Source organism: Phaenicophaeus curvirostris, chromosome Z (assembly GCF_032191515.1).
Source record: "Phaenicophaeus curvirostris isolate KB17595 chromosome Z, BPBGC_Pcur_1.0, whole genome shotgun sequence".
Classification (NCBI taxonomy): domain Eukaryota; kingdom Metazoa; phylum Chordata; class Aves; order Cuculiformes; family Cuculidae; genus Phaenicophaeus; species Phaenicophaeus curvirostris.
This window is the reverse complement of record NC_091431.1, coordinates 51,340,188-51,366,759: the sequence shown is the minus strand read 5'-3', so window position 1 is coordinate 51,366,759 and position 26,572 is coordinate 51,340,188. Positions and strand designations below refer to the sequence as shown.

The 26,572-nt window shown below is 35.6% G+C and overlaps 1 protein-coding gene across 2 annotated transcripts in view; it reads left to right on the top strand.

Annotated features, from left to right (window-relative positions):
* The window catches only part of AP3B1 (adaptor related protein complex 3 subunit beta 1), a 161,553-nt gene that overhangs the window by 76,178 nt on the left and 58,803 nt on the right, over positions 1–26,572 (top strand). For both annotated transcript variants that reach the window (XM_069880721.1, XM_069880720.1), the window contains exons 14-20: positions 647–756; positions 10,872–11,048; positions 17,301–17,487; positions 18,436–18,566; positions 20,708–20,819; positions 22,173–22,323; positions 25,244–25,418. In XM_069880721.1, coding sequence (XP_069736822.1) covers positions 647–756; positions 10,872–11,048; positions 17,301–17,487; positions 18,436–18,566; positions 20,708–20,819; positions 22,173–22,323; positions 25,244–25,418 — 1,043 coding nt within the window. The remainder of the gene's footprint in view (positions 1–646; positions 757–10,871; positions 11,049–17,300; positions 17,488–18,435; positions 18,567–20,707; positions 20,820–22,172; positions 22,324–25,243; positions 25,419–26,572) is intronic.

Sequence of the window (26,572 nt, the reverse complement as noted above, 5' to 3'; positions counted from 1 at the left end):
GCATTTCATACAAGTTGATCAGGCTGCGAATGTTACTTGTTACAGTAGTTGAGCACTCCAGTGCATGACTTTGGCATAAATCTTACAACAGCTTGCTATTTAGAAGCTTCATTTCGGTGTACTAGAGATTAGATTACAGACCTGAGAGAGACCATTTAGAAAGTGTGAAAGTGTGAAGGGAATGTTTAGATATTTCAGTTGCTTATGAATGAGCTGTTATTTTTTCTGTTGTGCCTTTCTTTGAAAATGAAACAAGTGTTTGTATTTTTAATGCAGACAGCTAATTACTTATGAATATGCATAAATTTGTTGCAAAGCAGATGCTTTCTCATGCTGTTCTTCAATTTAAAAAGGAAAAATACAAAGTGCAGCTTTACTAAATGGAATTTCAAAAAAAGTATGTAATAGGGTGATATTTTTGCATTTAGAACATTTCTCTGTCCTCGTTTTGCTGCTTAACTTGATTCTGGAAGCTGAACTTATGTTATTTAGTAGAGTGGTTTATATCTTTGTTATTAAGTAAATAGAATTCAGTTCTGCAAAGCATATTTTGAAAGCTTGATAACATTTTTGTGATCAATTATTTATAGCTTTTTCTTTTGCATAATTGCTATTAAAATTAATAATTTGTTGTTTTCTTAAATAGAAATTGTTGTTGCTGAAAGTGTTGTTGTCATTAAGAAGCTGCTGCAAACCCAGCCAGCACACCATGGTGAGATTATTAAGCATATGGCCAAACTCTTGGATAACATTACAGTGAGTATTTGTGCACAGTGTCCTGTTTTCCTTGTTGACTGATAAAAATCACACCATTTCCTTTGATTTTGGGACAAAAATGGAAACAGATATCAAAGAAATGTGACACAATTTTTATTTCAACATAAAATCTCATTTTTCACGGCCTTCAACGGAGAGGAAATTGAAGCTATCAGATGGAATCAATTTGTGCCTTAGACCTGGGTAGCTATTTTGAAAGAGGTCCCTTGAAATGTTGCATATTGCTAGTACGATTTGACCGAGATGAACAGCAGGTTTAGAACATGGAATGGGGAAGTTGAAGTGAAAATCAGGGAAAAGTAGGACTTAACATCAGGATTCTCAGCCTGTTATCTCACTGACCTGGGATGGAGTTCAAAATAATTTATTTGAAATATTTTTCTGTACCCTAAAATCACCTGGCCTTTCCATGGTACCAGACACCTGCTGTGTGTGTGTTACAATGTTTCTTGAAGTTGCATTTTAATCTGGGTATTTAAAATTCTGTGGCATTTAAGGGCAAAATGTGCATTTTGACCTATTATCTATCCTTGGATTAAATTGACAATTAGGTATGTCAGTATTTATTTCCCAAATTCGTCTTACAGTTCCAGTTACTGATAAAACATTCAATGGTCTATCCTAAATTACAGTGGAGATCTAAAGACCATTAGCCACCTACTGCAGCATACCCCAAAGGTGACAGGTTTTGTTCTGTCAGTAATTATTTTTCTGTACATGCTATAAAAAGTACTGTTTGGTTTCCTATGATTACACATTTATGGAGCAGTAAATAGCTTCTAAATCAGGAAATCTTCTCTTTTCCATAGTTGGATTTGGCAAAGTTTGTAATGTTAAAAGAAAAAGGAAATGTGATCATCCTAGTTCATGTGTATTGAACAAAATAAACAAATAAATCTTTGACTGCTAAAAGCTGATGATCAAACTTTTTAATTGATGTAAAGAAAGTATAATATACTGGATTGCTCATATTCAGAAACCAAAGAGGTTTTAAGATTTTTCTGCTATTTACATATCAAATAAGTTTTACCTATTTTATTAGGTTGGGGCAATAGTAATTGCTGGGTTTAACTATCAACTTTAAAGCAATATATCTCAAATTAGAATAAAATTTATTAATCAAAATAAGAACCATTAGAATCTATGCATTTTTTCCAACAGGAACTTAGTCTGTTTGTTCCAGTAGTGTACTTTCTGGATTCTTGGAAGTGATTAATTCTTTAAAGGCATTTTGAGCTGCTGCTTGGTCATGCAGAAACCTTCTCTTGCAGTAAGCTGTCAAAGTGCTTGAAAATGTGGTAATCGGTGGGAGAGAGCTCTAGGGTGTAAGCTGGGTGAGATAAAAGTTTTGTAGCCCAGTTCAAGCTGCTTTTGCGGAGTCATTTGTGAGACATGTCGTTGGGCTATGCCATGAAGAAGAACTGTACTTTTTTGATTAACCAGCACTGGCATAGATGTTGCTGTTCTTGGTGCATTTTGTGGATTTCCTAGCAGTACTTCTCTGCTGGGATGGTTTTGCTAGGATTGAAGTTGTAGTGAATGATTCCACTTGCCTACCACCAAGTAGCAACCATAAAGTTCTTTTCATGCAGCTTCAGTTGGGGAAGGTGCTTTGTGCTTTATGGCAGTCTAGCTAGTGTATGGAACACCATAAGTTGTCGCATAGAATCTATTTTTGTCACATGTCACAATGAGATCAAGGAATAGATTTGTTTTGAGGTGCGAAAGAAGCACAGAGCAGACTTCAGAACAGTGATTTTTTTTTTGTTTGTTTGTTTTCATTCAGCTCATGCAGCATGCATTTGTCAAACTTTTTGTGATTTTCCAGTTTGGTGCAAATTTCAAACAAGTGTTGAATGGTCAACTTTTAGTTCTTCTGCACACTCTTGGGTTGTTCTGCATGGGTCTGTTTCAATAATGGCCCTCAATTGTTTGTTGTCTATTGCAGAAGGTGAATTATTTTATAAGCAGCTGGGAGAAACCCCATGATCACTAGCCATGTTCCTTGTGGGGACAGCAGCTGCAGGAACTTGACTTGTTTAGTGTGGAAAAAAGGAGGCTGAGGGCAGACCGTACTGGGCTTTAGAACTACCTGAAAGGAAGTTGTAGTGAGGTCAGTGTTGGCCTCTTCTTCCAAGTAACAAGCAATAAGGCAAGAGGAAATGGCCTCAAGCTGTGCTAGGGGAAGTTAAAGCTAGATACTAGGAAATGCTGCTTCACTGAAACGGTTGTCAGGTGTTGGAGCAGCCTGCCCACAAAAGTGGTTGAGTCGCCATTCCTGGGGGTATTTGGAGGTCCTGTAGATGTGGCATTTAAGGACATGGTTTAATGGTGGACTTGCCAGTGGTAGGTTGGACTTGATGTTCTGAAAGGTCTTTCCTAACCAAAACAATTCTGTGATTCTGGACCTTCAAAGGTCATCTTAATCCAACCTTCCTCACCCCTTCAGACACTCCTGAAAACAATAAGCATATTTTTACTTGTTTTGAAAGGTGATATTTGGATTATATAAGTGCTGAGGATCTGGGTCTAAAACTTTGACATTTAATTAAGCATTACTAGAATTCCCGAGATCTGCACGTGCATTTTAAACATTGATCTTACTACGGCAAGAGTGGTTGGGAGTTGACGTAAGACAATTGCATTAGTTTTACGTCTCCTGTAAGACACAGAAGCACAAAGCAAGGTTTCTTTAACCTTATTATATTGGCATACAATATACATGTATACAAACACACTCTGTACACATGTATTTTACACAGATTTTTTTTTTTCTTGACCTCTTCTGTCAGGTAAAGTATTTCAGGGGAAATTTTTCAGTTGAGGTTGACACTGGGGGACCTACCCTGTTGTGCTATGCAAGAGCATACACCACTGAAAGACTCTTGGATTTGGACACAGGAGAAGCAGCCAAATTATATGGGCTTGAATGAGCTTGAAAGTAACTAAAGGGTGAGGGAATATGGGAAAAGAAATTCTTTAGTACTCTGAGAGTTGAAGTTAACGTAATACTAGGTAGAACACAGTTGGAACAAAATTACATAAAATTAAGCAGAAAAGCAGTTAAGGTAAAAATATTTTTTTATTGTTTCTGTCATTATTTAGTCTAGGTAAATGGTGAACACTTAGCCACTAAAGTAAACAAAATTGATGTAAACTGGATGGAATAAATTTTTGTGTTGGTGCCTGAATTTATTTCATTCATGTTGTTATAAATTCTACTTGTGTTAGCCTGAGATTTGATTGTCAGTGATAAGATGCTTAAAAATATTTTGTAGTAGTGTTTCTTTTGGGTCATGCAATCTGAAGTTTACTCATTTTTGTCTTCATCTTCTTCATTTACAGAAGCCATTTAGAAAGTGGTAGGTGGCAAGTAAGTTAACTATATCTAACCAACTATAAAAAATATTGTGAATGTCAATTAAACAATAGTGAGCTCTTGTAGACTTACTGACTCTGGTTTACAGTGAAGCTTAGAACTAGGTGCATTTCAGTTTGCCCTTTAATTGATTGTTTCTTGCTTATCTGGAAATTCAGAGTGCCTATTTATCTTCCTTTAGTTTTGTATGTAATAATTTGTACCTTAAACTTTTACCTCAGTTGTGTCCTGGGCAAATACTTATGAGATCTATTTTATAACTCTTATTTGTTGAGCAACTAGACCTGTGCATAGTACAGCTTGATCTATCTATATTCCAGCTGCTATGCTCCATACACTTCAAAAGTTCTGACTGGAAAATGTATGTCTGATGGTGTTCTGAAGATATTAAACAAAAGAATAGTAGGTTCTCTTCAGATTTCCATTTTATAATACCATGAAAATGTGTAAGGTTGGCCATTAATGTGTTAATGCTGTCATGCTTTACAATTTAATGACTTGTTAAGCTGTGAGCCAGAGATCTAAGCAGTGCTAGTTTGTGCTAGGTATTCACTCTGAGGGAGGCTTAATTAGTTTTGTGTGTCTAATTTTTAAAATGACTGGAGTTTAAAAAAATATGTGTGTGGGAAAGGGCCATTTCGAGAAAGGTGATAATGGTTGAGTCTGAAAGTCCTCTTAATAGTGGAGTCTCATCTCCAGCAGCACCCAAAACTGGTGCCTTAGGGAGAGGGATTTAAAGATAAGAGCAAGTAATTGTGATACAGCTCCAGTGTACCTTCTCAGCTGCTGACTGAATCTTGAGTTTACTATCCACCTCATCATGCCTACTAATGTAAAAATTACAATCTCTCCTCATATTTCGTATCTCTTATCTCTTATCATTCTTCCTGTCCTCTTTTTTTTCCTCTTCTTTGTCTCTCATGATACTTGTGTGTTTTTTGAAGTGGAATGACCAGAAATACGCACAGTAGGCATGGTATGAATGAGAAATTTTATATATCGACATAAGGGTGTTAATTGATTTGTATTTTTTTGTCTCACTTGCCTGTGGTTGTCTGACTTTTCAGTTCTGCAGAACATTGACTTAACAATTATACAATTCTCTGAAAATATTAATGATCCCAACATGTTTTCCCTGTAAGTAGTGTGGGTTCATCAGTATGTGTAGAATTATTCTATTTTTTTTTTGAGTGCTGTTATTAATGTTCCAAGGCCAGCTGCATCACTTCTGCACTATGTTTAAGTATCTCTAATAAGTCATCTTCAACTATTCAGGCTCTGTTTTAGTTTAGATTACCTTGAATAATTTTGTGTCAGCAGACTGTCTCCTTACTAGATAGCCTTCTTCTAGGTTACTTGCAAATCTGTTGAACAGCACATTTTCCCCTATAGGTCCCTGTGGGACATCTGATGATTGCCTTCCCTTGTAACGGGATTTTTGTCTTTTCTATTATCTAGTCCCTTTGTATTCATGAGAGTGCCTTTCCACCCTGTAAAGGATGACATTTTCAAAAATGTGAGGGGCTTTTTTGAAAGCTTTTAGAATATCTTCTTGTCAAATACGTGTAATATAGTGTACTCTTTTAAAAAAAATCTTTCCTTCAAAACACCAATGGTCCAGAATTTATCTAAGTGGAAATACATGCAAATTTAATCTAAATTAAGTTTTAAAGGGTATTGGTGACACTGCATTGCTTAAACTGGGTTAACATAAGAGACTTTTGTTTACATCGGAACATGCCTTTTGATTTATCATAATTCATTTTAACAAAGAATGAATGTAAATCAACCTAGCAAGACTTAGCTCTGTGTAGGAAAGTCTCAGTGGTGTTCTATATTTGTGTATATGTTGTAGTAGTTTCAAAATTTGTTTCTGCTGGTTTCTTTTTAGAAAAATATTTTATGATGGTACATTGTACCCAGTGGTGATGGCTTTCTGGGTGACGAAAATATTGGAGTTCTGGTGTGATTTTTCTCCAGACTTTGTCTTATGGTACTATCAAGGCAGATTTTTTTTTTGTTGAAAGCCTATGAATTATGACATCCTTGGTTTTCATTACAGGCTTATCCCTAGTTCCGTCTAGAATATGAGAGATGTCTGAAGTGTTTTCTAATCTAGGGATGAAGAGGAACACTTCTTGATGGGATACAGAGAAGATTAGGACTTGCAAATTTAGAGGAAAAAATAAGATAGGTGCATGTAACTTTGAAGATCTTAATATGTGAGGAAAAACATGTCACTTAGGAAAGCAATTAAGGATTACTAATTACTGCTTTGGGTTGGAATTCATATTAGCAGAGTAGGTGACTGGGAGGTTTTGAAATTGCTCTGTCCGTTCATCCAACAATAACAAACTTAAGTTCCTTTTTAGTATGCTTGCATAAATACTGTTTATTGCTATGTTTTTTATTTGGCTTCAAGGCAGAGACAGCTTGATTTCTTTGAAGTTCTCCTTTCCCTCAGTGTTAGTTATGTATCATAGGGTATGACATTAATATGTTCACATATATATTCATTCCGCAAGCTTCAGATTCCAGCCACATTCCTTTCCCTAAGATAGACTTCGGCTATGTATTTTTAAACCTTTATGTAAGTAATGACTTAATAAAGAATACTTATAAAGTGATAATTTTTTTACTTCCTCTAATATGTATGTAATTTGAGAGGAGTACATGGTCATTGGTCTAGAGGCTCTGCACTGAAATTCAGCTTGACTAAAACACAATCTATGTAAAATCTATGGCAGTCATTGGCAGAGATCCTTTTTTAAAAGAAATTTTATGTTTAGAGGTTCAAATATTGGAGGAGTCCTCGAAGGCCTACCATTTGAAAACAAAAAAAAAAATCAGTGTTTGTCTTTTACTCTTGTTCTTTCCTGTGTACGTTTTCTTCTCGCTGCTATTCTGACATTTCACTTCAGTGTCATCCCTCTTTCTGTTTCTGATTCAAAGTAAAATTTTAAAAATTGCTAGCTATGAAAATTTTATTCTGAATGCAGAAAATAAGACCTCATTTGCCATTTGAGTATCTTCTCATTTTGTGACAAATGTGAATAACCAGAATTGATGATTTTAAGTTGTAATTTTGCCTAGTATAGTGTATGATAAGGTTTGAGCTGAACCACAGTAGTTTTTTAATTATGCTGCTTAGAGTGATCAGTAAAATCCTTATAATATCTTTTGCTAAGTGCTTTAGCTAACCAGAGTCATCTTTTGAGGGGAGAGGGTCTGGCTGGTTTTTATTTTTCGTTTTTTAACCATTATTTTCCTCCAGACAGGTAATGAGTTAAAACGGCAGTAAAAACTGCCTACTGGTACTAAGGCTTAAAAAGTGCACTTAACCACTTGCTCAGGGCATATGGAATAGAACATCAGGCAAAGTAATTTACAATCGTGTTTGCCTTTGAGGATAGTGCAGGGTAGGGCTGAATAATGAAAGTATTATTTCCTGCATTTTTGTCGATTCAAGGTCCCTACTTAAACTATTCTGGAAAAGGCAGTGAAGGTCTAGAATTGGCTTTGTTTCTTGTTTGCTGTTCTGAATGTCCTGGAAACACTGGCTGTAGGATCATGCACTTTGTATTACATGGCTGAGGACTAGATGACTCAAATCAGAGAAATTGTCTGAAAATATGGTGCTATTTTTTGAACCCAAGTGAATCCAGTGACACAGAAACATTGGGTTCATCAGTTCAACATACACTTTGCATTAAAATGGCTTCCATTCGCAATCTGACTCAAAAAGTCTCTAGTTGACATTGATTCTTGTTGCATAAAATTGTGTTTAATATATACATTGTTTACATAGTAAGCTAACCACCTGGTTAAAAGCATAATCTCATGAGAAATTTCATCTGTCTTCTGTTGTCAGTATTTTTCAAATTCATCTTTGTTTAGCCTATTTATGTTACATTCTAAAATAATTTATTACTCTGATAATTTCTTTTTACAAACTGGAAAAAAAACTTTGAGGAGTAAAACACTGTGCTTACATACACACTGTTTAAGTATATCTAAGTATACTTAAAAATATTTCATTGTGGTTTTAAAGTGTAGTCCTGGGTTTTACTTGGAAATATACAGTACTGATATTTGTCTTGCATAATTAATACTGACATTAGTCTGCACTGTGAGCTTTTTTTGCTTTACGAAAAGACAATAATAGGAAAAGGGATGTTTCTAATAGGCTGCTGCCCAGAGTGTGGTACTTGGTGATCTCTCATAGAATTCTAATATTTTAACAAGTCTGTAATGAAATATTTTAGAAAAATAAATCTAGCATAACTGAAATCTGAAGTTGCCTATATATTCTTATTTAGAGGTATCTATCTGTACAGCAGGCAACTTGAACTGCTCCAATACTGGAAAATTTAATGTACCACTCAATTACTATTCTTTAGCCCAATTTAAAATAATAGATTGGGAGTGAGGTCTTAATGCAGTGTAACCTTTGGAACATTAGAAATAACCTCTTTCCCTTCTGAAATCAGTGTACAGTAATGGCATCAGTTCTACCATTTCGCAGGCGGACGTATTCTGACTGCATTTAAAGTTTTTATATTTAGCAGTCCTTCAGTAGCTTGTTCCCCTCTTTCACACTGTTAATTTCCAAGACCATTTACATTTTTGTCAATTCACAAAAAAAAATGATCTGTATCTCAGTCAGTATTTACTTATATTTATTTATGTTAAATCACTGTTTTATAACCCTCCCTATCCATTATGTTACATCTACCTTAAATGTCTTTTCCATGTTTAGAATTGGCACCTATCTCTTGAAGGGATTTTTTTTGTCGTTGTTGGACCACTGTACTCTGTTGTTCGATGATCTGATTGCTTTCTCTTTCAGCAGAGGCAGTCCTCTGTTCTTCCTATGACATGCCTGTTTGTATTTTAGTTGGCGTGTATTTAATTGTATTTAGAAGCAGATATTGTCAGGTTGACTTTATTAGAAGCTGCTGCCAAACTTTTTTGGGGAGTAAAACATGTTTAATCATTAACATTTGTTGTGAAGATAATTAGTATTTCTTCAGTATGGCTGAAGGGACTGTAAGCCATAGTTGGGAGTTGAACCTTGGTAGTTTACTCGCACTGATTACTTTTATGGGTGTAGCTGGAAAGCAATGCTTTCAAATTTTATATGTACACGTGATAAGATACTTAATAGTTGGTTCCCATTGTAATTCTGAGATGTAGATATTCATATGTAATTAACTGACATATACTGGAAAAGTAGTTAAAACATATATAAAAGATGCAAAGAATTAGTGGTTTAAGAACCATGATGCTGAATTTCTAAAGCTTGTTTCTCCTGTGAATAAGGCAGAATTCATGCTGGCTTAAGTGTAAGTTTATTAGTATAAAAAGGTGAGTCTATAGTGTAGGGAGTAATGGAAGTGTTAGTAAAATGTTTGTTAGTTTTTTTAGAAAAAGCAGCGAAAGTAGCTGAATTGCAGTTACAGTTGGAAGCATTTCTTTTTTCCCAAACTGCAGTCAGTTATTTGATAGGGCAGAACAGTTACGTTTTTTCTTTACTATCTCAACATCTGCTGAAGAAGAATCTGTACAGAACATGAGAGCACCACAGTCTGCAGAAGCTATGCAAGACATGCTTCTGCCTAGAAGAATTTTCTTATTTTATAGTTTCTTCCTCTCAGGGAAGGAGAACAAGTTTTTCAGAGAGGTATGTAGCTCAAATCCAATTTTTAATTTGCAGGCTAGCTCGACTTTGAGAAAAGTGTGTATTTAATATTTCACAGAATCAGATAGAATCACTAGGTTTGAAAAGGCCTCCAGGATCATGGAGTCCAACCATTCCTATCAACCACTAAACCATTCCCCTCATCCACCCATCTTTTAAACACCTTCAGGAATGGTGACTCAACCACCTCCCTAGGCATTTCATGTAACTCCTAACTAGTTCTCAATAAACTCTGCGTGAAGCATGAACTTCTGCTTCCTTCTGTGTTTTAACATTTTACTTCCCCTCTGTCTATGACAGTACTGTGCTTTTGAAGTTAGCACCATATGCTGGTGCTTCATATGAAAACTGTTACTGCCAGTTATTTCAGTGAAACGGTCAAGTAGCTCCCAAACAATTACGACTGGTCAGAGTCTTAATTTTCTGGTCAGAGTGAACCCTAAAATTCCTGTCTCTCCAAAATCCTGTGTTCAGCTGGCCTTGGACGTTTGCAAAAATATGAATCTCATTGTCATAAAAATAAAAATTAAGGAAAGATAGGAATAGCCTTAAAAGGAATTATTGTGTTTTTAAAACAGATAGACAGGATTTGAGGAAACTGTATTGTGGAAACCATTTCTATATGAATATAGTCACAAAAATGCAGTGTTTTGTTTCAGCATGGTGCTCAGTGTAACCTGGTGGCAAGAATTCTCAGCCACACCTTGGATTCTTTTCAGCTGCCACCAGCTTGTCCCGTGAACATGATGAACACATCAGTTCTGGATGCCTCTGTTTCCATGCTTGCTCAGTTTGTCTTGTCAACTTGTAATGCATGATTTTAGGGGCAGAATCTGTTTCTTACATTTGTACAGTTATTCAGTCTAACACAGTGGCCTTACTGAACAGTATTTATTTGCATGGCAGTTGTCTTTAAACAGTATTTTGTTTAACTTCTTACTAAACACATGTACATAAAAGTACACAAGTAATCTTTGTGAATGTGTTAACTAACAGTGCATAATATTTTCTCAGGTTCCGGTAGCCAGAGCCAGTATTCTCTGGCTCATTGGCGAATACTGTGAACGGGTTCCAAAGATCGCACCAGATGTTTTGAGAAAGACAGCCAAGAGCTTCACTAATGAAGACGACCTTGTAAAGTTGCAGATCTTAAATTTGGGCGCAAAACTCTATTTAACAAACTCAAAGCAGGTAAGCTTAAATTCAGAAGTACACATATTTAGAGCCAGGATAGATTTTCTTGCAGTCTGTATAGATCAGTGGTGATTTCTTTTATATAAGTAACAAAAACTAGTCCATGTTATTCTATGAAGAGAAGCTGAACATCAGTTTTCAAGAAATCTAACAGACTAAATCTAACCTGGAGTCTTTGAGTATACGCTAGGTTGTAAATATCAGTGTAGTGATGAGATCACTCTTTTTTGCCTTTTTCTTTCTTGGGGGAGTTGTGGATTTTGTAATTCACATAAACAGAAAAGTTTTGTAAACTGTATTATTAGTATCAGATAGGAAATTTTCCAGATATTATTTGCTCTTTTCTGGATCTAAGACCAAAATTTTCGAGAGTACTGTCGATTTGAACAAGAATATGTTTATTTTTGGTTAAAGGTATCTAAAAGGAGATGCCAGCAAAAGGCCTTGTTATGTCTTTCCACCAGTGCTCATCTTGAACATAGTAACAGTTTTCTCATTTTCTGTATTTTTACTGTTGTACTTCACCTTATGGAGAGGGTGGGTTATGATCACCTCTAGTAATAATGATAATCTAAAAATGTCAGATGATATAAAAAGGTAAACTTAGATCTCCAGCCAGCTTAAGAGCAACAGCTGTGTGAGAGTGCCAGGTGCCACATTCTTCTCAGTGATAGCACTGTGAACTTCATCACTCTTTGGCTATGGAATATAGATAGCATCTTGATACTAATTTTTCACTGTAATTCCAGTGATTACTATACAAGATTGTAAAATCAAAGAATTTAGAAGAAATACCTTGTTTGAGATGTATGCACTTCCCTAGGCCGCTAGATCTTTGTTTTACAACAGCTTGGACAGCACAGAATCTCATACCTCTGCAACTGTGACGTTTTCTCATTCTTTGATAGCTACATCCAGCTGCAGAACTTCCTCTGTCTGAGACTTCATTCTGTAGGGCAAATGGGAAATGTACTATCTTACCATGCATTCAAATATGAATTGATGCTTGTCCTCTGATTATAGTCTCAAATGGGGCAGTTAGAAAACATGGCTTCTTTCAGTCGATGCTCATCTTAATAAAAATGCTGACTGAGCTAGGGGAGGATTTGGAACTAGATGATCTTTAAAGTTCCTTCCAACCCAAACTATTTTATGATTATCTAACCTGTCTGCTTTTGACCCATTAAATAATGTTTACTACTTTTCCACATAATTTTTGTAATTTTATCCTAGTTTTTCCACACCATATTTCAGCAAAAAATCCATTGCCTACAACGAGATGATGATTTCTGTGATGCTCTTTTTCTAGTTTCACATCTTTAAACTTTTAAATAAAGGGTTATGCAACATGTCATTATTAGTGTTGCATAACCCTTTATTCAAATACAGTAATGATGATAAATCAGAAGAAACTATCTACTGAGATTTTTAATAAATTATTTCATTCAAGAGTATTTTCCTCTCTTAGTTTTAGAATGTGGAAAAAGCTTTTTTTCTCAAGTGGTCAAGCTATTAATATACAAAATTCTAACAGAGCAGGTTGATGGCTTGCTCCTTCCAAACTAAAATGTGATAGTTTTAGCTGGCAACACTTGCCTTGTGTCTACATCCTTATTCCGAGGAGTAATTTTGCTTTGCTTGCTTAGTATTCAAACATTTATTCCTGGAAGGACTTCAATTCCTAAAAGGTCTAGCCATTTCTCAGTCTTAATTTTATAAAATTGAAGGCAAATCCTGTGTACTTGACTGCTCAGTTGTTGGTCTGTCCATCTTTTCTCATACCCATATTTTTTCCATCCATATCCCACTCCACCATACAGTTCTTTTTGGAATACTTATTATTTTCAGCCGGCCAATAAAGTTGTGAAAATCTCAAACATACTATGTGACTTTATTGAAAAGTAGTGGTAAGATAGCCAAAAGAGACTCAACACCAACTTAACAGACAAAAAGAGCTCTTTCCACAGGTGAAGGAAAGGCAGGTAAGTCTGATCTGTTAAGTCTGGTTTGGAGAAAAAGCACAAAATTCTAGGGTAAATAAGACTTTGGGGGGTTTTCCCTTTGCTGTTAATTTCCTTAGGCATATGTTCAAACACTTAACACAGGATATTCTGAGAAATGCATTTTAAGATGCAGTATTTTTCTAAGAATTTACATTATGCCTTAAATCCTGTGATCACCCTGTAAATTTTCAGCGGCTGTTCATAATTTAAGGAAGACTCGAAGGTTCAATCCTCTCTAGATAAATATGTAATAAGAATAGGCTTTCCTCTGTCTGTGTTGTTTGATAAACTTGCTTCCGTATTTTTCATCACCTGGCGACATAGGAATCCTTATGAATGTGCTGGATAGCAGTCTAAATGAATCATAGAATCATAGAATAACCAGGTTGGAAGAGACCCATTGGATCATCAAGTCCAACCCTTCCTATCAAACACTAAACCATGCCCCTTAGCACCTCGTCCACCTGTGCCTTAAACACCTCCAGGGAAGGTGAATCAACCACCTCCCTGGGCAGCCTGTTCCAGTGCCCAATGACCCTTTCTGTGAAGAATTTTTTCCTATTGTCCAGCCTAAACCTCCCCTGGCGGAGCTTGAGGCCATTCCCTCTTGTCCTGTCTCCTGTCACTTGGGAGAAGAGGCCAGCACCCTCCTCTTTACAACCTCCTTTCAGGTAGTTCTAGAGAGCAATGAGGTCTCCCCTCAGCCTCGTCTTCTCCAGGCTAAACAACCCCAGCTCTCTCAGCCGCTCCTTGTAAGACCTGCTCTCCGGCCCCCTCACCAGCTTTGTTGCTCTTCTCTGGACTCGCTCCAGAGCCTCAACATCCTTCTTGTGGTGAGGGGCCCAGAACTGAACAGAGTATTCGAGGAGCGGTCTCACCAGTGCCGAGTACAGAGGGAGAATAACCTCCCTGGGCCTGCTGGTCATGCTGTTTCTGATACAAGCCAAGATGCCATTGGCCTTCTTGGCCACCTGGGCACACTGCTGGTTCATGTTCAGTCACTGTCAACCAACACCCCCAGGTCCCTCTCCTCCAGGCAGCTTTCTAGACAGACTTCTCCTAGTCTGTAGCACTGCATAGGGTTGTTGTGCCCCAAGTGCAGGACCCGGCATTTGGCCTTGTTAAACCTCCTGCCATTGGACTCAGCCCAGTGGTCCAGCCTGTTCAAATCCCTTTGCAGAGCCTCCCTACCCTCCAGCAGATCAACACTTCCACCCAGCTTAGTGTCGTCCGCAAACTTGCTAAGGGTTTGTGGACCCTTAATGGAGCTTATATAAGCGGAAGTGTTGGGTAGAAAATGTCATCTAATTGTCTTAGCTGTTTCTTGCATTTAGCAGGAAGAATAAAGAGATTTTGATGGGTTTCTGTTGTGTAACACAGCAAGAGTCCCACCAGAAAATGTCCCGAGTAGTTGTAGTGCATAAATAGGTATGTCAAATGTGGTTTAGCCTTATGTATCCAAAGAATCAAGTTACTGCAAGCTAATTATATCAAAGAGTGGATAAATAGCTGTTCTGTTCCCATTGTAGAGCCTTGTCTGTTGGTGATATCAGTATTATAAAATTTTTCAAGCGGGCATCTAGCAAAAGGTTAATTGCAGCTAATATAGGATAGGCAGTAAATTCTTAAATAGAATGACTGCTGCTAGAAAATTCTAGAAATGTTGCTGAAGGTTGACTTGAAGTACTCATACTAGTCAAAACAAAATGTACAAGCAATAGCAATAGATTCTAACAGTGTGGAGATAAAAGAAATTATATTATGCCTATATAATGAACATGTCCTGATAACAGGCAATGTTGACATATGATAATACATGTGTTATGTCATATATCAGAATATTTTGTCTTTCTGTTTTTTGAAGCAGTCGTAGTGTGCAGATTCTGTCATATTTCACCAAATTGATGTGCTTGCTCAAATTATTTTCAGCTTCTTAGAGATATTCCTTTTTTGGAAAAGCTGATGTGTATTCATTAGTTTATTTTTTTGTTTTATATAAAATTAATTGTTCTTATTAGCTATCTCTATGAAGAAAAGCTTCACTACTTCTTTAGTTGCACTGCCATAAGGCAAGAAAAATAAAATATTTTCTTCCTGGTTTCATGAAAACTATTTATACTATATCTGATACTTGGAAAGCTACTTCTTGCTGATAAGGAACATTCTTCCATATAAATTTGTTGTGTCTTTATCTGTACTGGATGATATGGAAAATCTATTTTAAGGGAGAGGAAAGGGAGGAGGAAAAGGGAAAGGATTGTGGAGAAAATGATCCCATCAAGGAAAACACAGTATTTCAGGATCAACTCTTTATCTAATTTCATCAGTGCTCACTGAAAAAGTGCCTACCATGATAACAAGGCCTTCAACTTTTCCTATCCCTATAGTAATTCACAAGTGAAGACCACTGTGTTTTATGACCTGTTCTGCTGAGCTTTTTGCCATGACAGCAAGGAGTCTTGTTCTGTTTTACAGAGGTGAAGTGGTAGCAAAGGCTGCAGGAGGCATCCTTGATTTAGTTTAATTCATCCAAACTGGGAACCCTCCCTTCCAATTCCATTTAGATTGAACAGTGTGAGTGCAGATTATGCGTGTTCTGTATGATGCAGTTATTTAAAACGTTATACCCTGATACAGCAATAGCTACCAATAAGTTGTGAAATACATATGGAAAGGTTTTACCTTTCCCAGAGCTAAGACAATACCTTAGGGAAAAGAACGTGTTTTCACAGAAACAGTTCTTGGGTATCAGGGGGAAAAAAGAAATGAGAAGTGTTGCACTAAAAGGGTTTTTTTTAACTACACTTTTAGTATTATTCTAATATAATAGAACTAATTTCTTCAAGTCTTTGGTACCATAGAGTGTTCTGTGAAATGCTGCATGCGTTGCATTTTGTGTGGTTAAAATTCAAATAATTTTTTGTTTACTGTGTATTTGACTTAGAGGAGTTAGTCAATATTCTGAAAAAGTATGTTTACATCTCTAGACAAAAAATTAACCTGCGTCCTCAAGTTAGAAATTATTAAACTGAACTATTCTTAGCAAATTGCCAGCACTGAATTGACTGATTTTTTTTTTACATATTTTTCCACTCACATTATTTAAACTGTGTTATTGTTATAACAATATCATGATAAACGAGATACACATGCAAGGTTGTTTCTTTGTGTAAAGAAAAGAGGTCCTCTTAACAATACATTTTTAACCTGTGCTATTCATCCATTGTGGGTTGAAATACTAAAAATTTACTTCCTTCTGATGGTATATTATTTTTGCTCTTTTTCATGTTTGCTTGTATATAAAGGAAGTGGCATACTTCTTTCAAATGTATCTGATGGATACAAGTCTGTTCAGCACTATTGTTCTGGTTACACTATGTTATTGCTAGGATACTGGGAAAGTCTCTCTGTTTTCTTATATTCTTTCTTTATTTTTTAAAAATTTAACTGAGTTATTAAAATTATTTAATACATGTTAATATTCTCAGACATCAAATTAGGAAGTCCTATTATGCTGTAAAAAGCTGTGACAATATAAGTTGCTCCCTTACATAAATAAATAAATGACCGATATTACTGGAGGCTTTAAGCTTCAAGAAAAAATGGAAGAAGTCTTTTATCCTGGTTTTTAGAGGGCATCAGCAGCTTGCTTTTATGAAAAAGTAACAGCTAAATGCACTGCAAATAATTTGCAGTAATCCAGTTCAGTGATTCATGTGTCTGCTTTAATGGGTCATAATTCAGGATAAAGTAACTGAGTGCAGTCAGAGTGCAGACACTGCTTATGCCAGGGACAGTATCTCTTCATAAAACACACCTCAGCAGAAGCAGTTTGCCAGCCCCCTAATACCCTCTGATGTTTTGATGTCCTGCATATTTTTCCGATTAAGTTTTGAGTGCCATGTTTTTAGTTGTATTTCCACATTCATTATCCTCACGTAGACCCTTCAGCGAGTTTGCCATATATGATTATTTTTTTAATGATGCCTTTCTTTCCACTTCAGCAGTTTAATAATCTAGCACATGGCTGCTTCTCAGTACTCAGCATTCACCTCCCCAATACAGAAGAGGACATGTGCTTTGGCTGCAGAATTCCATTTGCAGCTTTAGAAATGCATATTCCCTGTGGAACAACATTTGTTTGACATAACCATTCATTTTTATTACCTCTTTAAATATGTTTATCCAGAGTTATCAATAATCATAAATAACTTGTATTCTGTTCTTGTCCTGTTTTTTTCCACAGACAAAATTGCTTACCCAGTACGTATTAAATCTCGGCAAGTATGATCAAAGCTACGACATCAGAGACCGTACAAGATTTATTAGGCAGCTTATTGTTCCGAATGAGAAGAGTGGAGCTTTAAGCAAATATGCCAAAAAAATATTTCTGGCACAGAAACCTGCCCCATTGCTTGAGTCTCCTTTTAAAGGTATAACTGCCAAAATCATTTGGTAAATATTCATTGTGTAAAGGAATGTGGCAACCTATTCTACGTGTTCGCAAATTATGTTACTTAGCAAATACAAATGATTAATATGCAAGGATGCTTGCTCTGCCTACTTGCTTTTCAGCAAGTAAGGTTTGCATGGTGCAAACATAATGCACTTCTCTGATAAACCCTGACGAACCGATCTGTTTCTATTCATGCAGATTTTAAATTTGATTTAAATAACAGAAGGTGTGTCTTCTGAGGAACACTACTTTTCAGTTTATGAAAATAGCTCTAGTATTTTATCTGGACTGTAATAGAAAACTGTTAATGTGAGTGTTGCAAATATTTCATGAATCTGAAATAGATTGAATCTCAGTAGATTTAAGTTTTTATCATTTTTCTCCGAAGTCACAGTTTTCTCTGTGTGTTTTTGATGTTTTTACAAGTAAGAACCATTGTCTGTCTTCTCAAATTAAAAGGTTATCAGGTTATCTTAATTAAAAATGCTCTATTATTGTGACAATTTGCAATTTTAATTTTCATACTTACTTAGTCCCAGTTTTGAAGCTTTAAAAGGAGCTCCATTTTGAAGAAAAACTATTAAAATTCTGGATGTGTTTGTGCCAAGACATGTATATGGATTGTTTAACTGTGCTGTCATTCTTAATATTCACAGTAAAGTAATTTTTAGAGAAGCTACATTTCAGAGCAACACCTCTAAACACACTGACTGATTAGCTTTTTTATTGACCATTATGGGGGAGATTATTGTAATCTATGGACTGAAATCAGTTTTTTGACCTATGAAGAGCTTCCTAGTTTATATTTATTCCATGACATTTGAGGTAATATAATGGCAATTACCTTTAGCCCTGATTAAGATTGCTCTTTGTGGTAGAGCTCATGGTGTTTGTGTATTTCTCCCTTCCCCCCCTTTTTTAATAGATCGAGATCATTTCCAGCTTGGCACCTTGTCTCACACACTGAACAGCCAAGTCACCGGCTACCTAGAGCTGTCTGACTGGCCAGAGGTGGCGCCTGACCCCTCCGTCCGAAACGTTGACATAGCTGAGTCGGTACGTCAGCATCAGGATAAGTAAATTCACTGAAGGCACTAGTCAATATACAATATTAGGCTAAAGTACAAATATTTAAATACTATATGTATGGTGTACTGAAAAACATTGATATGTGCTAACATCGCATTGCATATTTTAACTTGAAAATGGAACATTTGGAAACCTGAACAGTACTTATCGTTTTCTTTACAGTGAGAGAAATGGATCAACAATAGGCCATTTCTGCTTTGCTTATGGATTAAATGGGCTTTTTTCCCCTGTTCTCTGTCACTTTTGATTTCATATCTCTCATGTTTGCTGTGCTGCAGTGTGTTAATTGCTGTTAATGATGAGTGTAGATGGACTACCAAAGTAGAAGGTCAGCAGAAGGTTTATTCATGTACAAATCCAAATCTAGACAGAAAAATATTGGTAATATGAGCAAAGGGCAGCAACAAGGAGAAAAATTATGTACGTTTCTAAGCGTGAAGTTTGGTAGAGAACAGGGTTTACATTTCAGATCATCTAGACAGGATTATTCAAATGTTTAATAGGAAAGTGTCATGTATTGGTGCACTAGTTATTTGTTGACATTACAGGGCTGGTCTACTTCTACCAGTAGCTTTTTGTTACTGGATCGTGAACTCCAAGGCTAAATCATGTTCTGGTACTAGAGTTGTGATTTATGCATCAGGTACCAGAATCCTACTAAATGTCAGTGAAAGCTGTTGAGCAGTAGCAGAAATGTAAATGTATTGAATCTATAGTGTGCTGATAGTGCTGCTGGAGATACGTCATTGTCACAGGTATGCCCAGAAAAGCACATGGTCCTTGTCTTGAACCAGCTTCTACAGTAAATTGCACACAATTAATTTGCTTATAAGAGATTGGGCATAAAATGCATAGAGAAGATTCTAAAAGACAGGTACGATTTGCAGAAGGCTGTGTACAGCATTATGGTAGAACATGCATTTTTCCTTAGTATGTATATAAACTTCTGAAAGCTTTTATGGGGAGAATCTGAAGGTAGTCATCTCAAGCAAGGGGTTATAAATGACAGTGTTGGCATGAAAGAATGTGTGGAGGCATCTTTGTCCATAAAACCAAAAATTATTGCAGGAAATTGATTGAATGGAGAAACATCCATCTACAACACAATAGAAAACATCTCCCTCCAATGATTTAAACTTCAAAACAAACATGAAAATACTTTCTTCATGTTTTTTTACAAGTGTTTTCTTTGGAGAGTGTCTCATTGTCATTAGTTCTGTGGTTCCTTTAATACTACATGTGCCTACACAATGTATGTAAGTGAAGTGGAATTCTTAAGCTGCAATCCACAATTAAATTGTCATTTATATCCAAAAGAATATTGGCTTTTAAAATACCAGTTGCTGGATGGAGCATTATAAAGCCCTAGCAGCTTTTGTATTTAAGAGGAAGCCATTTTTTCTCTAGAGCCATACACATTGCAGGTGGCTGTTAGAGCTCCTTCAAAAGTTTATCTTACTGATCAGAGTAGTCACTAAGGAGATCTGTATCACTCCATTGGTATAGTTGTCTGCCTATTTGTTTTTTTCTCCTGGGCTGAGTTATTATTCTTTTCTGTATAGAAGAGAAAAGTCTGGCAAAGTATTGCTGTGTTCTGGTGTTCTTTTGATGATAAGAATGACTTGTATTTGGAGAACTGCTAAAGAAGTAAGATACAATTCATCTGTGGCTGCTGTAACTTCTGTTACCTTCTATGTCCACATTTGCTCACCCCTTAAAAGTGGGGATAATAAAGGTTGTGACTAGCCATATTTACCCTTCATTCTAGACATAGCCTAAAATTGGGGACCTAGAGATAAAACTGTAAGGCTTCAGGTCCTTTAGGCAAAGAAATTTGTTTATGGTTACTTATGCTTTTGATCTGCCTTGGTAAATCTTTTTCTATACTTTCTAATAGACATATCTCACCTGTTATAGTCATCTAAAAACTTTTAGTTTTTCTAATTGTGTAAAGGAAGAAAAGTTTAATAGTTTCTCATGACGTGCTTAGACAATTTATTTTAAAATTGTTTAATACTACTACTGTGAGAGGTTTTCTTTGCTGTGTTATGTGTATATTTTTGTATTAGTGGTCCTAAAAGTAAACTTAAGTTGAAATTTTTTTACAGGCAAAGGAGTGGACTGGAATTCTAGATAAGACAGAGAAAGGGAAACCTACTGAAAAGTTCTACTCTGAGTCAGAAGAGGAAGAAGATGAGTCTGCCAACACCAGTACATCCGGTAGGTGTTTGGAAAGCAACTTGCATCTCCACGGTGTGGAGAACTGTATCTTCAGATCTTGCCACTACTTAAAAAGAATTGGAAAAAATAAAAAAAATCCTAGAGCTATCCATGCAATTAGGAGCTCAGAGGGAAATTTTATGTTCACTATAGCTGTGCAGTAACTGCTAATTTTACAGATATGGCTTGTGTGTTTACTTAATGAGTTACTTCAGTTTGTTTCCTAGTTAAAAAGGCTGACATGCTATTTTCATCATGCTTCGAGTCTAGTAAGAATAATGAGAGTTTGTAAAAACAGTCAAAACTAAAGGCATCTAACTTTTTTGAGGAAGACTGTCTATATGCTTAATTGTTGGGAACTATAAATCTTGAATGTTTTTGGAATTCATTGTTGTTGAAGTACTGATTTGATAGCGTGTGCTTCTCTGTTGATCAATAGCCAAACTTGTTTAACTGTGTAGTCTTCCAATAAATTGTGTTATAGTATAGCTCTCAAGTTCTACACCATGTTTTCTATTTATTGTAATAGGGGTGATAGTGCAGAAGATAACTGGTAACTGCTTATCAAGTTCAGTGAGCAAAGGTTCTCTTGCCCAGTGTTGCACTTAATGCCAGATAGGCAGTTCCCTGAGACAGCCATGTCAGTAGACGAAGAATATAGTTTTCCAGGTCCATACTTTAGACACAGAAAACTTTTAGCACTAGAGACTTAAAGCAACTGTCAGCATCTAGCTGAATGGAAGAGGGGTACCTTAATATCTGAATATGGAGTTTCTTTCCTCTCATTGCTAAACTGAGGAACAAGGTGGAAGAAGCACTTAAGAATTATATCACTTAAATTAATGACCTGTGAAGCAAGAAAAGTATATATTCACTTCAGATACTTGAGTGTTTGGTAAATATATGATTAATTAGAGGAGAAATAATTTGTTTAAGTAAGTGATTCAATCATCATCACTACCAGTCTTCAAGAACAGATTATCTAATTAAGGAATTGGTTGAAATCTTGCAGTTAAGTGAATGTATACAGAATTTGAGGTCATCACCAACTCCTAATAAGGTTATGTAGTTTTGAAGAACCCACATGCAATTAATATATTATTGAGCTTTCTAATATGATAAAGTGTAGTACTATAGGCTGAAAAAGACAGCTTTTTAACCAATAAAATTTTGTGAATTTTAGGAGGAAGTGATCTTCTTGCCTGATTTTGAGGCAGAGTAAAAAGTGCTAAAGCTTGCAATTGGATCTTAAAACACTAAAACAGTATTTTAATTCAAACAAACTCAGATTCCCAAAATACTAATGATGTAAGATAGTTAGAAAAAAAATTGTAAGAGTTGTTTTTATTTCAGAGAGCGAGTCTAGCAGTGAAAGTGAGAAGGAAGATAAGGAGGCAGGCAGCAGTGATGAGAGTAGTGGGAGTTCCAGTGAAGAATCAAGTGACAGTGAACCAGATAGCAAAGAAAGTAGTGTGAAGAAAGCATCTAGAGTTGCTGCTGAAAGGTAAGTACACATTTCTATGTTTTCAGTTTTTTGTGATATTAGGTGTTTAAAGCACTCTTCGTGTAAATACTCTGCTAAGCCTTTAATACACATGGGGGTGTATTAACCAAGGAGTGATACCTGCTGTTTCAGTGTATGCCAGTAATATTCAGTCTACAAACTGGGTTTGTATTTTCATTAAATCAGACTACTCTTATGTTTGGAATTTATTTCTGACTTCAGTAAGATCTGGGGTGGCTTTTTGAAAATTAATGTGACCTTGGGAGGCTGAATAAGTGATCAAACAGTTGTGTGAAACACTTAATTACCTTTTGCAGCAATTTTGCTGAGAGCTAAAATTAAGTCCTTCAGCAGTTTGCCATTATGTAACTAAGACAATTGATTTTTCTAAATAATGTTATATTAAAAAGATTATGATCCAAATATTAGAGGCAAGGGCTGTGAAGGGAAACGTCATAAGATATTTAAGTGTTAGCGCTTTTTAAGATTGCCCATTATCAACAGCATTATCATGTATTAAAGTATCATTAAAATTTTGAGTAATTGGGGCTAATACCTTGGATTGTATGAATCTGTTTCTTCCAGTGCTGTCAGGAAGTGGCCTCTGCAGACATGATCACCCTTTACTCTGTAACGTGCTGCCAGCTCACTTGATGAGTTTGCAGCTCAGCTCAGTCGTGGCTGACAGCGCTGATTGGGGCGCAGTACGCACTCTGCTCCTTTTATTACAGACAGTAATTAAAGCAGCTCGCCTTGCCACTTCCATAACAAACACAGCATAATGCCCTAATTATGACTTTATTAATTTAAGTCAGGATTTAATGATTTTAAAAGTGATTTATATTGTTTTTCCTGTTCAGAACAAATGAAATCTGTAGGTTAAATTAATACAGGCTTTTCATCATCGCAAAGTTAAAAACCTAGTTACCAGTAAATTCTTTTCATTAGGATAACATCTGAAATTTTAAGCAGTAAGGTAAACAATGATTACCCATCACAACTGGCAGATGTACAATAAAGTAACATTTTTTAATCTTGAAATTGAGTTTTAAAGGTAAGCTAAACATTCATTGTTGAAAAACTACTTACATCATTTATGTAATGAATTCACAACTTGTTTGTTGATGCAACTGCAGCTTCTGTTCAATGGCAATGAAGGCAGTGTAGATAATTTTGTCACTGCTTGTGCTATACATCATGAAGAAGAAACTTTAAATAGTCTATACTTGTGAATTTTTATGTTTAGCTCATTGACCTCAAACAAGTTTTTAAATGTTACCATAGAGTCATTGAAGTTTGAAAAGACCTATAAGATCATCAAATCCAACTGTCAGCCCAACACCAGTGTGCCTGCTAAGCCATGCAGTTTAGTAGGCACAAAGTGCCACGTGTGCTTATTTTTTTTAACACCTCCAGGGATGGTGACTGCATGACTTCCCTGGACAGTCTGTTCTAATGCTTGACCACTGCTTGTTGCCTTATTGAAATGTAATTTTGATAGTACCTTTTTCACCATGATTTTAACAATCAGATATGCTATGTTAGGCTGTTTTTGTGAAGTGTACTCTTTGCGAGCTTCAGGGTTGCTGCTTTCAGTAATAAAGCTTTTGACTAAAATTTTGGGGATTGATTTCAACTTTAGTTATATGCATAGACATTATTATCATGGCGTAAATGTTAATACTGATTTTTAATAATTTTGATTCAGTTTGATTTTGGCAATTCAGTCCATGAAGCTCTTGGAAGGAGGATGCCATTGCCCTATTTTCTTTCCTGCTACGTTAGATATTTCCATTCTACTTCTTTGTATTTTTTCCTTCTAAAATCACTGCAGTCTCAAGCAGTAATACAGCATAGTGTATTCTTTTTACTGCTCCTAAAGCTAAGCAAAAACGTGTAACAGCTTAAATCCAACGGGACTCTTAATAGGTGAGCAGTCTGGATTTGTTTAATTATTGTTGACCTTGTTACCCTTCAAGTACCAATTCATTGTCTTGGGGAGGAAGCTGAGTCAGGTGGTGTATGAAACACCTGATTTGGAAATATAAAATGGTTGTCTGCAGATCTGAGAACAGAGAGGTTTTTTTCTATAAGCAATAGTGATTTTTCTGCTCTATGATAACTATTAGAAAACAATTTTCATTTCCTGCAAAATTTCTAGGTAGTAACTCCCCCTGAGACAAAAGGATATTGTACTAATTGGTAGTTATAGTGTTATTAGAAGCGAACAAGGAAGATTTTAATAATATTCAGTAGCTGTTAGCACAGAGAAACGTAATCCAACATCGCTAGGATGAACAGAACTTTACCGTGTGAAGAATAGTGTCCCTGAAGTCCATTAGCTGTAAAGTACTCAATATGACCAGAGGTGTCAGAATCTAATAGCTCTTCTGCATAAACTCTTTAATGAGTTGAAATATTTGTAGATCTTATAAGTCTTATTTCAAGGTGATTTGATTCAGAAGAATTAACAAAGGAATACATTCCATGCATTGATTTTTTTTTTAAAGTAGTATTAGTTTGCAAAAGCACCTTATAACTCATCAAGATTCTGTTAATAATAAGTGAAATAATCTGAAAGGTTCTTTATGTAATAAGATGTCAGCTGTTTTTTCTCAGATGTTACAAGATTGATGCATGCAAATAATGTTTTTAATATTTAGCATGTTGCCATTATGTTTTGCGCTTTCACTGTTGTAAATTATATGTGGTGATATATTGAAACAACACGATAGAACAATTTTGTGTACCCTTAAGTAAGGTACTACTTCTGCCATCTTAGCTGATTTTTTTTTATTATGAAGAAATACTGACTTAAAACTCATTTAATAAAACTTTGAGTTGTTAACATAGGATATTGCCTAAGCAGATTCCTTTGGTGGTTTTACGTGTCTCTTAATTTTTGTTTTTCAATATCTAGTGATTCAGAGGACATTGAACAGAAAGGAAAGGGGATCTCCAAAGAGAGAAGCACGTCCAGTTCCTCTGATGCAGAGTCCACTTCATCAGAAGAAAGTTCTTCAGACTTGAAGTCAGAATCCGACTGTAAAAGTGACTCTGAATCTGGAAGATCTAGAAGTGCTGCCTCTAGTAAGGTAAAATATATTTTTCAAAAGACCCCTATAAAATATGAAAAGATGCATCTAACCATCTATAATTATTTCATCCTGTGGGAAATTTCATTCTGTGGTTATTGATATCTAAAAAGAACGGAATGTCTGAAAAAGATTTTTGACCATTCATGGAAAGACTAATCCTAAAGTTGTTTGATACTTGGTAAGAGAATTTACATAGGAAGTAAGAAAATTTTATAATAAGCGAGTTTTTTTTTTCCTGTTATATTTTTACGCCAAAGAGAAAAAGAATAATAGAATGTAATTTTTTTTTTCATTTACTGAAGAAGTGGTGAAAGCATGGTACATGAGTAGTTAGCAAAAATAATAATCATCCCAATTCAGGATAAAATGTGATCATAAGGTGTAAGTAAGTACTACAGGACCTGGGTTTAACAGGAACCAAACCAAGAAAGAAATGTTAGTACATTTTCATAAGAGTTTGAGGACATACTGGTAGAACCATGAGCTTTGTTTTAAAATTTCTTCATTAAATGAGGATAGTGCCATTTATGCACTTCAGGTGTATACGCAGACTAGTAGAATTAATATTCTTAATGAGTAATCAACTTTTTATTCCTCTCTGTGTTTGAAAGGAATAAAGCTTGTAAAAGGCTCCATTAATTAAAATACTGTCAGCTTTCTTTTAATATTTATGAAATGACAAACTTTCAAATACATCTTTTTTAAACTGGATTCAGAAATGTTTGAAGATGCAGAGGCGTTCAGCAGAACTATTCATGTGTCAGTTAAGTTTTAATTGCTTACCTTAGTGAAGAAAAAGAGGTTAAAAGTTCATTATACCCAAGCTAGCATTATAGACCTAAAGCTAGTAGAATGAATTGGTTTCCGGTTCTCCACCTGCCTTTCATTAAAAAAATAACTAATTGAGGAACTTAAGGATAAATCCTTTAAGGTGGAAAAGTACAAGAATTTCTAAAACTTATTTTTCAGTTATCAAATTATTTCTTGTGCATTTCTTTCTATGTATTTTATTAAAAATTTGAATGGTAGAATTATAGGTCAGAAGTTCCAATTTTAATACTGATAAGTGGTTTTGAAAATCAAATTGATACTGTGATGCATCGTTAAATTACATCAAGAGATTTCAATCAGAACTCCTGTCTAGATTGCTA